Genomic DNA, 15480 nt, shown 5'->3' on the forward strand with positions numbered 1-15480 from the left:
ATTTTCATTAATTTGTCGCCAAAATTTAACATTCATCCTATGTACTCAAAGTAAAAATACTCGGTATTTTAGAGAAAAGTACTCTAATCAAATCTTAAAACTTTATAAAATTATATAACCTACATTTCTATTTTAATACTCACATAATTCCTTCAATGAATCCACACCGTAATGTTTTAAAAATACATAAAATATTGGTGATGTAAAAAGTAAGGTAAAAATGATAAAAGTTGTAGTAATTTCATAAAACCTCGTTGGTGGTTAATGTGATTGACTCAATTAATTTATCCATAACCTAACATAAAACCTGACCATTAAAGCAAGGCAAAATCTGGGAATTGTTTGGAAGTTCGGTTAAGCCTGGGTCTCTGGCAACATTCATGGTGGTTCTATAGCCTGTTGCCTTAGTGAAAGAGAGAACTAATATTTAGAAATAAATAAATGAAAGCAATCATTGAATGAAGAAAATTACGTAAACAATAAGGACATACATTCCTATCAAATGGCTGAACTAACTGGGAGAAAAATATTTAGTTACATCGATAGGACAACTTCAAAGTCCAAACACAACCTGCTACGCTAACCGCAGCAACAGCATAAAACAAACTGAACTAAACCTTAATCCGGCTAACAATAAAACCCAAAAATCTATCTTAACTTAGACCGCTTTGGCATGCTACTGCTTAGATTAGTACCTCTAGACTTACCGAAGCTTTTTGCCTTTCTTCTTTTTCTATCTTCTTCGCTGTCAGACTCATTTCCTTTTTCCCTGTCTGCATTGCTCGCTTCCCTCTCCAGTTCTTCCCACGTCTTTCCCTTTTCTTCCTCTGAGTCCTCGTCAGAATCCTCATCTTCGTCATCATCCTCAGACTCAACAAGTGATTCACTGTCAGAGGCTTCATCCTCGGAATCAGATTCAGGTTCCACGTCAGAAGGTTCGTAACCTTTGTCTGACTCCTCTGAGTTCTCAGACTCTGAATCAGTAGCCTCCAAATTCAGAAACTCCCAACCACCTCCTTCAATAAAGCTCTGAGGGTCATCCGTGATTGTCTTAAGGATCTGACGCCAGTTCAGATTCAGCCTGCTCTCGTAATACTTAATGTCGGTAGTGTCAAGCCATTCCTTGATTCCATCCAGTGATGTAGAAGGGATAGAATCAATCCTCAGTACATCACGCTTAAAGTCCTTAAACACTATTGTCATATCAAAATTCTTCTGCCCAAGCCCAACTCTCTCAAGATTCACAATCTCAATCTCACTAAGCGAGACAACAAGGAAAGGGGTCTCTATCAGTTCAACAAGGCAGCTTGAAGTAGGAACAATAAACACAGAAGATTTATGAGGAACCCCAGGGAAGCCAAGCTCTCTAAGAGGTTGATCAAACTCCAACTCAAGCCCATTGAAGTGGGCCTGACCCCAGAGATCATTCACCCGATTCACAAAGGTTTGGAATTCTACATTTATTTTATTCTTCCTATCTCGCTCCCGTTGTTCTTCTTCAAGCTCATCAGGGTCATAGGCTGATCTCTTACCACCTCCAACATTCTGGACCATGTCCATAACCTCAACGTAAAACTGAACATCCTTGGTCTTCTTATTTCCTACCATAATATGATTGTGCAGATGGAAGTGCAGGAGCGTGATCATTTCATTCTCTGCTGGCTGGAAAAATGCATGCTTAATGTTGCCAAACATTATGTCTACACGCTCATCTTGCCTGGTGGTAGAATAACGAAATCCATTCACGTGAGCCTCTAGTGTACCAGGTATCTTCCTTCCACGCCCAGCAAAAGCAGGACGGATCCAAAGATTAGACAACCGTATTGGCTTGAATCTATTATTAGCAAGTTGCAGTTTCTCCTGAGTAACAAGGGTTGCCCTTTCGGCTCTCTCAGACTCCCTTGCCACAACTTGTCGCCTGAGGGTTTTAATTGACTGCACAACCTCACTAATGTGCCTTGAATCCTTGGAGCGGAATGATGCCTCCTTCAAATATATAGATCCAGGGAACTTCATTGAGTTTGCATCATGAGGACTGAAAGGGGTCCCAGGAACATTAAAAATAATTCTGACATAGCAATTGCGGTTGGTGTCCTGCTGACTCGAAACAGTTCGAATGAAAGCCACATGAAAAGGCACCATGCTTCCATTTATAGGCAAGAGAACTGCTTCGTTCTTCTGATCAATCTGAATCATCATTTCTCTGGGAGGAGGAAGGTCATTTATGTTCTTGTAGGCCAAAAGTTCTGTCGAAGCCCTTGCAGACGAACGGCTATCTCCTGCCTCACTTCCACCACCAGCAAGCCTCCTAGCAGTTTCTTCATTTTTCTGACGAGCAAGTTCTGCCTGATGCTGCCTTCGAAGCTCCTCCTTTGAAATTTCATGATTGTCTGACCTTAGAGTTGTCTTAGTAAAGGGCTCGGCTCCCTTGGCATCCACTTTTGTGCTTGGCCTTTCCTCTTCCTCCTCATCCTCATTGAAAGAGTATGCTACATCCTTGAGTGCTTTTGAGCTTATAGAAGTCACAACTTCTGTCTTATCTTTGTTGATGATGACTGTGTCAGCAAGCAGCAGGGAGAAATGCTTGTTCTTTGACTTACTTTTCTCAATTTGTAAATTCTGAAAACCAATTGACACATTAAAGACCATGCCTTCTCTAATTATCTGTTCATTTTTCGCATTAAGATTAAATCCTGATTCACGAAACTCAATGCCGATGCCTGTTCCAGCAGATTTTGTCAAATATGAAACCAAGTCTGGAGCATCCCTTTCCACGACAGAGACTGCAGCTTGGTATGCAGCACTTAACTTGTTTCGTGGCTTCAGAGAGCCTATGACAGCTTCATGGGCTTTTAGAAGAACCCCATATGCCCTACTTTGAAGAGGGTCTGCATCAATCAAGAAGGTCCTAGCTATGTTGGAGCAATAACTCTTGTATCGGGCTCCAACAGCACATATAATCACACTGGCTGAATCGTAATGCAGTAACTCATCATTGCTGACAGCACTAGGTCTGAGATCAAACTCTCCACCACTCTGAAAAATTGGCGGGTAACAAATATCAACATTATCTGCCTTTAGCTTACAATTCACTTTTGAAGGTTCCAGAATAACTTTCTCAGTCTCCTCCATCAATGTTGAATGAGAGACTTTCTTCTCCTCATCGATTACATTCTCAAGCTTTGTAACCACAAAGTTTTTCATCACACTTGTTGTCAGGTAAGCTGCTCTCTTAATTGATGTGAGCTCCTCATTAGTCTTTACTGCAAATATAGAAGACAATCCACTGGCAACATCAACGAGATTAAATTTAGTATTTTTTAATTTTTCAGTCCATGTCTCAAGTAGTTTCCCTTCAGGAGCCTCTCTTGATATGTATCCAATAGTGGAAGAATCGTGATCATCAGACTTTGGCTGAGCACGGATGGCACGGAATATAGAATCCATTAGAGCAGTTCCATCATCATTTTTAGGTTTGACATGAAGAACAAGATCAGCCCCGACAGCCTCTCTGGCAGATTTTTTTACCGATTCAAGAATAGAAGCCTTCTTTTGGCTGCATAAGATATGTATCTGCTTCTTCATGAAAACCATAATTGTCTCTGGGAACTCAAATCCAAGCAGCCATAAGTTCAGAGCGGTAGATTTCAGGTACCGCAGGTCTTCTGAAGGTGGAGGACATGCAATTGCTATTGCCTCAGAAGATCCCCACAGATCTGTTTTGTGCTCGTCCCAATGTGAATAAAATGTTTTCAATCGGGACTGAAATGCAGTCAGATCAATAGAATATCCACTTCCTGCTGCACTGAGCTTTCCATTGGATGGTTGTGTACTTCCATTTCGATGGTCTGCCATAGTTAGCTTTCACTCTGGAAAAAAGAAAATTAAGTCACAATAACATCAGTGAGAAGTTGGCATACAATTACTGATGCAAAATAGTTTTCAGTTCTCTTTCAGCCACTGGAAAAGTAAGTGCTCAAAGGAACAAGGAGTCCTAGTTATCTGGATCCCTTCCATCGCTAGCTATATCTAAAAACTCAAACAACTAAAATTTAAAAAACCAGCCAGACATGAATAAATAAACCATAAAGATGAAATAATTAATTCTAATTATACATTGAACTTTGAAGAATGTAATATAACAATTACAAGTGTCATCTGCTTTTACTGGGTTAATATCAACAAAGCAAAGAAACAAACAGCATGCAATCACTATAGATGATGAAGCAGCATAAATAAAACTAGCCACTGGAAAATATTATAAAGAATGGAGGCCAATCAAAACAAAAAGGTATAATTATTTCCCCAACATGCATACTTTTGGAAATAGCAACAAGCAGGATAGTGTAGATCTAAGCACCATTTGCAACATTGGAATGTGATAGTCAAAGAATAATCAGAATATGATAGTAACAAAAGAAGTTAGAAGAAGTCTATCTAAAACAGAATCATATAGCAACTGAAGTCCAGTTATATCATGCTCACAAATAACTTATGAACAAACATGGGAAAGATAACTCAGTTGCTTTTACAACCTGTCAGTACAGCAACAGATGCAACTAGAACGAAAAATAATCGACCAACATAACAGCCATATAATGAGACTCAAGCATTGTTCAAAGATCACAATAAAAATTACCGAGCCTTAGTATAACATAAAAATAGAGCACAAAATCTTAATCTAAATATCCGCAAACATGCACAGACCCGCAAATAAGACAGTTGAAATTAATAATAAGTAACTAAGTACAACCCATAAATCCAGAAAGTTAGGGAACAACGAAAGGAGCACGCATAAAATTGTCTCAGATATAGCACGAGCAATAGCATGTCAAAGTGTACTGAAAACAAATGAAAACACATAACTTCATTGGATCCACAATAGTGTAGGCTCAAACTCGGTATAATATCTATGGGCATGTCATGTTTATTTTCATGCTATATAAATGAAGCAAATCAGTAAAACAAGCGGGCGGGACTAATCCCCAATATTAGGTCAATAATGCCAAAAGCACGTCCCAGTAAATAAGAAGATATGCCACAATATTGTACTTCTCAGGTGAAAGATCAACAACTTGAGCGTTAACACAAACACGTGGATTGCAAGCACTTCAAGAAAAAATAAACCACAACTTTTTATCAAGTATAGTTCTGCTACAGTAACAAACAATTCGAAGGATAGTTCTCAGAACAGAGATCGATAAAAAGTGCTACAACGAATTGTCGAGTCTTTCATACAACTGAAAGATGAAGAAATCACAAATTTCACTTATTAATCCAATAACACCAAGTAATCAAAATTTTCAGTAGAGAAAAAGTAAAGCTAATCGCGCAAAAAAATGGCTACCAATTTCCACGAAGAAATTAGAACTTCGTGGTTCTAAAATTACAGTGGAAGAATGAAAAGAAAAAACATATCCAAAAAAACCGGAAACTCTTCGTTACCTTTTCCAACACTTGGCCTCTTGTCTGTGGTGAGCGAAAACTCTTCGTGTTTTTTGTTTTTCTTCAATTTGGGAATTCAAGAACCCGAATTGGGGGCAACGAGACTATGTAGTGTCTGAATAGCATTCCAATGCGCGCGCGCACAAACATATGTGTACTCTCTGCTGTGCGTTGCAAGGAAAATGAAACATCACCAAATAATAGAAATAAGAAGAGAGGAAATGAAAAGGAGGGAAATTAGGGTTCATACATAAAAAGGAGAGAAACAAATGTGTCCCTAAGAAAAATATTTAAAAGATAATTTTGTATTTTATAACATTATTAACAATTATTCTCATACTATATATATATATATATATATATATATAACCTATCAAAATAATTTTAAACTTCTGACCTAACTTTTAATTTATATCGAAATAGGTTGGGTCAATAAAAGGTGTAATTTTTTAAATATAGGTTTACTACACTCTACTTGTTTAATTATTGAGTTAAATAGACTTGAGTTGAATTAAAAATGGATTAATATGAAATATATTAATAATTATTATTTATTATTTTATTTTTTAAAAATTAAAATATTTTTCAATAATAATATTAGTGCGTTATAAATAAAAAAATTAGTTAAAAATACTAAGTTTATAAATACAAAAATTGTTTAGTCAAATTTTATTTTATAAAATTATCATTTTTATAAAATTATTTTATTCATTTTGTTTACATTTTCTTTATGATCATTTATTTAACTCTATAAAAATCATAATCTGTCTAAAGTATAATAATATTTTTAAATCATGTAAAGAGATAACTATTTTGTTTTTAGACTAAGAGGTTTACTATAAATAAGTTTGAACAGGTAAAAACTCAAAATTATACATTTTCAATTTAAATAGTAAAACGCGATAAGTTTTCTTAAGGACAAACAAAAGTTTTTGAAACATTTATGTCGGAAAAGACATAGTTTAAAGTGAAGGTTAAAGGGTTAGTATAAATATTTAAATATTTAGGTGAAGGAAGCTAATTTTTTTGTTTATATGTTTGTTAGTGTTAAATTATGATTATAGAAAAAGCTATGATATTACTTTTCGGTTTTGTGTATTGATGTTATTTGATGATCAAAATGTGTTATTAGTGTGAAGGTGTTGAAAGTTTTTATTCTTAAATAATTATTCTAAAGTTGAAAATTTTCTTGTTAAATGATGGTTGCCAAAAGGATAACTTTTTTGGGTTCCTGTTTTCTTATTTACTTTCTTTCTCTCTTATTTGTGTTTGTGTAGATATAGAAAGTTGTGTTAAGTTTTGTTAGGTATTTGTCGAGTTGTGTTGATTTGGAATTTTAAATGAATGAATTTGAGTAGCTCCATGTGAGAGCATTGTATGAGCTTTGGTTACAGCTAAGTTGTTTGTTAGGGCTAGACTCTTTTGAGTGTTGTTTGAGGCTTTGCTCAAAGCATGCTCCTCAAGTGGGTGCCTTAAAAGGATCCCTCTTAATAGGTAGCTCGATGGAGTGAAGGGTTCTTAGAGTGTCGAAGCTAGAGGACAAGTGTTAGTGGATAGAGAAGTTTATGAACTATGTTTGTATGTGCTTATTTGTGGAGGGTCCATGGAGTGTCAAAGCCAGATAACATATGTTGGAAAAGAACTCTATTTACTAGTGTTTGATACTTAGTTCTTGAGTGTTAAGGTCAGAGGAGGAATGTCTCTAGACTGAGAACTCTATGAATTAGGGCTTACCTGTGAGAGCTTTAGAGTGTCGAAGCCTGAGGATGAATGTCTTTGGGCATAAAACTCTATTTACTAGTGTTTGATTATTGACTCTTAAGTGTTGAGGCCAGAGGATGGATGTCCTTAGACAGAGAAATCTGAGTCAAGGCTTTGTTGTGTTTTAAAAATTATTGGTAGGTTGCTTTCAGTTATCTAAATTTTTTAGACATGTGAAAGTGATTTTAGAAAGACTCTGGCCAAGATTTTAAGTTTGTCAAATTTTAATTCATCTTTTTTTCTAGGAATCTAATTTGATGAATTTTCATGTTTTACTTTTTAATTAAAGAAATTACTTTTTTGAAAATGCTATTTTTTTTTCAGTTGTTTTGGGATTTTAACCACTTTGTTATGTTTTCTTACCATTGCGTTTGTAATTATGGTTTTCACTTATGATGATCTAATTTTTATAGAGGAGCATATGGTCGTATAGAGGTTAAGGAAGATGTACAATAATAAAGGATGAGAGTTGGGCGGGACCAATAAAGGTATGGGAAATCTTGTTTTAATTTCAATTGTTATTTTAAAATTTTGTCAAATTAATAAAACTACGGTGATGTAAGACATGAATTTCCTTTTTATTTGAGTTTTAAATATAGTGGTGAAGATTTTATTTTTAAAGTAACTATTTGAAATAAGATTATTTATATAATGAATTTTCTTTTTATTTGAGTTTTAAATATAGTGGTGAAGATTTTATTTTTGAAGTAACTATCTGAAATAAGATTTTTATGTAGCTATGTCACCACTCAACATCCTCTAAGTAAGTTTTGTGAAATCAGATTTTCAATTCTTGCACAATTGCTCAATTTGGCTTCCTCTATTTTTTTCCTTTTCAAATCCATTTTAAAACATTATCCTTACAATAGAAAATTGGCCAATTGTCCAAGTAGCTAGAAATCTTTAATTTCATTATACCTCAAATCACACTTCAAGTTTCAAACACATTAAATTTTACAGAACTTTCAAACAACACAGCTTAAACACATTGGATCCACAAATCAGTACAAAACAAACCATTTCATAACTCCAATATACCCATCATACATAAGGATGGAAAAATGGGTCAAGCCAGGAAAGACAGCTTGTCCAAAAGGGTTGGATCGAGACAGAGATTTGAACCTACCAACTCGCATCTGCCTTGCCCGCCCAACCCGTCAACCTACCAGGCCAACTTGCGGGTCAAGTCGCGTTTCGTTAATAAAAAAATAATCATGTGTTTTTCTTGTTGTGTTATGCAGATTCATTTCTTTTCAAACTCTCATCTCATTTCTCAATATCTCATTTAAGCATCTCTTGTCATCTCATTTCACATTACATTCAACCTCATGAAAACAAAATAAATTCTTCCTTCCCTCACACTACCACGAGTCTACAAACTCATTCACCCTCACAACCACCAACAGGAGTGAAGGATGAGCACAATGTGAGCTACCAATGCAACCACCACCAACACAATGTCACAGTCTACTCGACGCGAGGGAGAGTAGTGACCACCATGAAGTTCACAAACAAGTATGTTTGATTTCGCAATATTATAAACCAAAGTTTGGCAATTTTGCCATATTTTGTAGTGATTGTTTTGGGACTGATTGTGTGGAACATTTTGCGATTTTCTTATTTTCGATTTTGTGTTAGTCCAATTTCGGATTATTGATTGTGTTGCCCTTTTTTTATTTGATTTTTTATTAAGGCTGCATTACTTAATGTGTCTAGCAATTAGTATTTTGTATGATGAAATAAGTCAATTTCTATAATAGTAATTATTATTGTGTGTTGTGCTATTGTGTATAATGAGTTAATTGTAATATGAATCAATTGTGTTACTCATTAGGATTTGGATTATTTTTCTATAATAGGATATAGTAATGATGGATGAGTCAATTAGTAAAACTTTTGGGAATGTTGATGACGAGGATCATGTAACAATGATGAGGTTGAAAGATTATATTGGTAATGAAAGTGTTGAACTTAATAAGAAAAAGGATAAGGCGGCCCCTTCTTATTATTGGAAATACTTTATTAGGATTGGGGTTGGTGATGATGGAAATGAGAAGGCAAGGTGTAATGGCTGCAACCAAAAATACATAATTTGTAGCAAAAAATATGGAACTTCCCATTTAAAATGTCACATTGAAAAATATAGTAGAAGTAAATGTAAAGATGTGAGACAAATGATTATGGATGGACAAGGAAAGTTGAAAGCAAAAGAAATAGATCAAATGGTTTCCCATGAAATGTGTGTCAATTTAATTATCCAACATGATTTACCTTCAAATTTGTTGAGTATGAAGTGCTTAGAACTTGGATAATTTATTTGAATCCGGATGCAAAATTAATTTCTTGAAATACAATTAAGAGTATAGAAGTCGCTTATTGCTAGAAAATTGGGAAGTAATTATTTGTAGTTGCAACTGGAAGTATGGCTTATGTGATGATGGTAACTTCTCTAATTTATATTTTATTATTTTTTTTCATAAATAACCTAACTTCTTTTTTCAATTCCATTTCATGTGATATTATTGAAGAGATGATGAAGCTAACAAAGATGGAAGAGTGGAGGGGACTTATTCTAAAGGTCCATGCATTTAACAATCCTGAAAACGAAAATGATGAAGATTGAGATTATATTGTTTTGAACTAATGTTGTTAATGACTCTATGATTTATGTGTACTAGTACTGATACATTCTAAATTTCAAATATGTGTACAATGTTTCTCTGTTGACATTATGAGATCATATTATTTGTATTTAGGCTTTTTGTTTGTCATTGTGTGTGTTAAGAGGAATTGAGATGTATATGCATTGTGATAGATACGAGTAATGCACAATCATGTTTTTCTCTTTGGTTTCTAACTGTGTTTGTGTTTATTTACTTGTTCAATTAGTTGCATTTGCTTCAAATCTTTGTTGAACATAGGTCTTTGCATCTATTTGTTTGGTCTCTTTGTGCATATTTAAGAAGGCTTATCGGTACAATAGTATTTCATAATTTGTCACCTTATAAGTTTAAAAAGCTACCACATGGATAATTGGGCCTACGTTATAGAAAAAAAAAACTTATATTTGGTTTCATTAGTACAAAAAAAGGGGTTAAATATATTTTTGATCCCTAAATTATTAAACAATTTTATTTTTAGTCCTTCTTTCAAAGTTTGATCTAATTAGGTCTTCATCCTTTCAAAATTTATGGAATCAGTCATCAATGACCAATAATGTTAGTTTTTCCTTTGTTGTGGCAAACGGTAATCCACGTTAGTATTTCGTTTGGGACACATGAAAAATTATTTAATTCAAAAAATATTTTGTATTTTCCATTTCATCTTTTTCTTTCTGAAGCTTGGGTTTCTCCTCCCAAATATTATAGCCACACATTTTTCACCTAACATCACCTTCTTCACCCTCCACCCATACCACCTTTCCAAATCCCATGCTTCTAATTTGAAAAGAAAAGTGAAAATAAAGATTTAAGACTCCCCAAATATGTGCTCACATCTAAGTGACCATTCTCTGCCTCCATTGTCCAACATTTTCTACACAATTAAGAAAACAAAGACACAAAAAAATGGAGAGAGGTGTAATGGTCGTTTTTGGGTCATGTTGAAATGGCAATCGCGGGAGTGGTGGCGTTAACATTGTCCACTTCCATGGATGTAGCAATGACGGTAATGCAATGAGCTCAACAGATATGAAGACACGATGGCTGATCACTACGATGTTTCCTGGTCTGAAATGGTGAACAAAGATGGGAAATAGTGGCATTGGTGACTCTAGAGACGACGTTGGACACTTTGCATGACGCGACAACGGTGGATAGTGGGAGGCGGCAATGGGGTTGGCTCTATGGGGGACATGGAGGGTGTTGCTACTAGAGAAAGTGAAAATTGGGATGGGTGCCCTAGCTTTAAAAAGAAGAAGGAGATAAAATGAAAAATAAAAAAATATTTTTTAAATTAAATAATTTTCCACGTTGTTGAGACAAAAACATAATGCCCAAAAGACAAATGCTTAACCAACAGAATTTTCTATCTTAATCACTAGGACAAAATAAGTATGAGAATAATTTTAACCATGAAAATAACGCCTGATGCAAATACATACTCTAAACATCATCAAAACTATATATAGAATATAGCCTGTTAGGATAAAAGATAGGCATCCCATTTAGAAAAATGTTAGCTTAAAAACTTGCGCTAAAATGGTATGATACTCTTGATAAAGTGCCTATACTCCATAGTGTCTGAACTAAATAACATTTGCATGATCTAGCAATATACATATGTATAATATTTGAATGACATCTGGTACTCAACAATTTTATAATATTTGAATTGCATCTATTATTTTGTTAAGGGGGAGCAACATTTGAGGGGGAGTATTTATTTTTAATCTTTTTGCTTATGATAAAAAAGGGGGAGAAGAATCAACTTCTAGTAAGTACAGTTGCTGCTAACATGTTTTTCATTGTCTATTAGTTTGTATTTTATGCAGATAAACCAAAGTTGCTTTTAAACAAGTAATTTTTTATTATCATCAAAAAGGGGGAGATTGTTACCAATGAGGATCATTGATACTTTAAAGATAAAAGATTTTGATGATACTACAAGTGATAAAACTCAAAAAATCAAGTTATAATTGTTTTAAAAGAACTTTCGTAGTTTGCAAATGCATTAGGAAAGATTTCAACTTGTAAACACTTAGAAATTTCGTATCTTTAAGTTAGTTACGTACATAATCGATTATATGCATGAGCTTTCTTGAAAAACCATTTTGCTCTGGAATAATCGATATTACTCCAAATAATCGATTATCACTGGTCCTGATGAGAACTGCACAAGTCCCTGGAATAATCGATTGTTCCTCAAAATTATCGATTATCACTTTTTGAAAAACCTTGTAACGGACTTAAATAATCGATTATCACTAACAATAATCGATTATCACTGGCAGTTGTAATGTGTCTTTTAAATTTCAGACTAGTTGTCTATATATAGTTGTTTTAAAACCCTTAGAGGGTTAAGTTTTCATTTTGAGAGTATTAGAGCTTTATGCCTAAGGGAAGCTCTTTGAGAGTGAAAAGGGATTTATGCCATTTGAGAATACAGTTTGTTTAAGGAAATTCTCAAGTGATAAAGTTGCTTAAGTCAAGTCTTGTGAATAGGAGAAGCTCGCGTTTAGTGTGTTTAAGGTCAGAGCGGTTCTCTTCAAGTTGGTTAAGCAGGTTCTTCCGGTTCGTTTGTCGAAGGAAGGTTCTTCTGTTCGTTTGTCGAACGAAAGGTGTTCTCGTTTCTTAATCTCTACTTCATATCTTGTACTCTGTACAAACATTATTTTTAGTGAAAAAGGTTAATCACTATTCATAGTGATTAACGACTAGACGTAGAATCTTTTTATTCGAATCAGGATAAAATTTCTGTGTTGATTTTCTTGAACTCTACACTCTTTAAACTCTTAGCATATCAATTGTTTGATAAAAGTTCTCTAAGAAAATCAAGATTTTTTAATCGAACTATTTTATCTTGTTTATTGACCGCTACACGTTTTCCGCTTATTTTATTCCCCTGCGCGACTCTATAACGGTACCGATTGTTCCGACAGAAAGTTGTTGAAAAATGTAGAAGAGGTGAAAAGGAAAGAGTGAAAAGTAAAGGGAAAGCATGTTCAAGAATGATCAACTCTACTTCATCTCAATGCATATACAGTCTGATGCTCTTCAACATAAGAAATATGATGAGGATATGAAAAGTTAAAAAAGAAATGAAAAGAAGTGAGAGATGAGAAAGAAAGAAAGAGAGTATGCTCAAAGGAGAACATTTAAGCTCTAATTTATTTCAACTCTTATATTGTCTTATGATCTTCAACTTAAAAGGAAAATTATGAAAGCAAGCATGAGCAAAAAAAAATATGAAGAAAAAGTTATCATCATATCTTCCTTTCTACTATGTCTCCAAACTTACAACGTTTGAAGCTTTTGAAAGAAAAGAGATAAGAAAATAAGAAAAAAGCAAGCATCAGAAATATGGCTACACTAGGGATGGCAAAAATATTCGCGCCCGCGGATATTCGCGGGTTGCGGGTATTTTAATACCCGCTTATAAACGGGTCGGGTGTGGGTATTATACTATCCGCATCCACGGGTATCCTCTCAAACAAGATTTCAGATTGTATTATACTGAAAATGTATCCTCTCATTGAGAGTTTCTAATATGTATCTTGTAAGAATCCCATAGTGGATTTGTTGTAAATTATGGAGAGAATTAAAACACTTGCAACTAGACAAGTTGTTTAGGGTGCCAAGAGTGGCAAATAATAGTTAACCAGAAGTGGGTAAACTCGGTGTAAATGTGTTGTCTACGAATAGATCATGGAGAGGCTAAACTCTGACTATAAGTGATGTCTAGGAGACAAGGAGTGGTGTAATAATATTTGCAACCAGGAGTAAGTTAAACTCGTTGTAAACTTGGAAAGATTAATTAAACCCCTTAAGAGTTCTTAAGGGAGAACTGGATGTAGCTCAAGATTGAGTGAACCAGTATAAAAATTGTGCCTTATTGTTTTCTTCTTTTAAAAACTATTGTTAAGTTTCCTATGTCATCGTCTAAAAAAAAATTTATTTACTTATCTGATACCTTTGTATGCTTTCATTACAAGTCATTAGACATTACTTTGCAAAAATGTTTTCTAAAACTATAATCGATTAATAGTTTAGGATCAAAAGCATATTTTACAAAAAAAAGAAAATCAAAACTAATAAAACCCTGCTATAAGACAAGTTATGCATTTCAACCTGCTTCCATGTCACAAGTCGTACAACCCGTTTTTGGTAGGCCGAAGATAAGTTTAAGTTAAGCTAAAACAAATCGGATTGACTCATTTTTCCACTCTTAATCATGCATCACATGACTCTTACTCACATGACATAATCAACATACATACAACCAAAATAGCATAAAATCAACTTGCAAGTTTCTAAAAACCCTAACTTCCTTCACCTTGTGGAGTTGGATAAAAACTACTCCCTCCCATCTATTATGAGAAATAGAAAACCCCAATAGCTATACACACACAAATTAGCTTGGATTAGTGATTCAAATGTTGCATTGGGTTCACATTTCATAAAAAAAGAGTTTGGACAGCTAGAAAGGTCACATGCAAAAAGACCAAACTTGCATTGTGAGATAGATTAGACTCACGAAAAGGAAGAAATGTACTTTGAGTTGGATTAGGATATGAAATGGAAGAAGTCTCCTTTTCTGGTTGTATTGCCAATCCTAGCCTAGGATAAAGGAAAAAGAGAAGTTGGAGTGAAAGAAAATGAGAAAAATAAAAATAACATGGGAGCTATATTTCTGGTTTTCACTTTGCACTTTAAAGAAAGTGGATTTTACAATTATAATTTAGATTTGAACGGTGATATATTGGCACTATTAAAAAGAGAAAAAAATACTTATACTACAATCTTAAATAATAATATTTTAATTATATTTATTTTATATTTTATTTTTAAATTAATATATTATTATATATTATTAAAGAGAGTTATCAACCTGGATTACTATGTTATTTTAGCATCACATGTGACTTTCTATTTCCTTTAATTTTGTTAACATTTGGCTATTGAGAGTGATCTTTTGTTTAATATTTTAATCAAAAGCCTTTCTCGTTTTTGTGTAGTAATTGAGTTTCATCAGCTCTTCTTCTAAAAGCAGCACCTTGTTATCGTTATAACATATGGATCTTTTATTATACCTTTCAATAGTAGGGGTAACATTTAAACTTATTTAATTAAGACATTGTATATTCAAAGTTTAGATAGAAAATATATATATTTTGTTCACACAATTTCTTTTAAGTATTTTTAGTACGTGGTATTTTTCAACAGAAAATTTTCTAATTTTAAGAAAAACAGAATAAATTAAACTATACAATTGATTATATATTTCAAAATTATTTATAAAATGAATTTCTAGGTAAAACATCTTAAAAAATAACAAAGATATAAAATTATTATAAACGATAAAGTTTGTTATCTATGATTATTTAACTCTAAATTCAGATACATGACATTCAAACTCAACATCACGATAATTTTTTATCTATTGTTCTCGTGCACATTTAGTAGTTATTGTTTATGGTATCAATTGTTTTACAATAAAATATTCTAATACAAGAACGAGTTAAATATAAAGACAGGTAGAACAATTATATTCAAAAGGCAATCACCAAACTAAGGAAAGAAAGGCAATTAAGGACTTCAATTGAATTCAAGGATT

General features: G+C 33.6%; 1 protein-coding gene across 1 annotated transcript; it reads right to left on the reverse strand.

Annotated features, from left to right (window-relative positions):
- Window positions 1–454: 454 nt before the first annotated feature.
- On the reverse strand, window positions 455–5719 carry LOC108343056 (FACT complex subunit SPT16). Its single transcript, XM_017581099.2, has 2 exons — window positions 5446–5719; window positions 455–3869 (listed from the first exon to the last, which is right to left on the reverse strand). Exon 2 carries the CDS (start codon window positions 3853–3855, stop codon window positions 649–651), a length of 3207 nt encoding a protein of 1068 aa, XP_017436588.2. The 5' UTR covers window positions 3856–3869; window positions 5446–5719; the 3' UTR covers window positions 455–648.
- Between the last annotated feature and the right edge of the window lie 9761 nt (window positions 5720–15480).

The sequence above is a fragment of the Vigna angularis genome, chromosome 6 (assembly GCF_016808095.1).
Source record: "Vigna angularis cultivar LongXiaoDou No.4 chromosome 6, ASM1680809v1, whole genome shotgun sequence".
NCBI classification, from domain to species: domain Eukaryota; kingdom Viridiplantae; phylum Streptophyta; class Magnoliopsida; order Fabales; family Fabaceae; genus Vigna; species Vigna angularis.

Bases quoted from the DNA above. Each gene is read 5' to 3' on its own strand.
- LOC108343056 (XM_017581099.2), bottom strand. From the start codon at position 3,855: ATGGCAGACCATCGAAATGGAAGTACACAACCATCCAATGGAAAGCTC.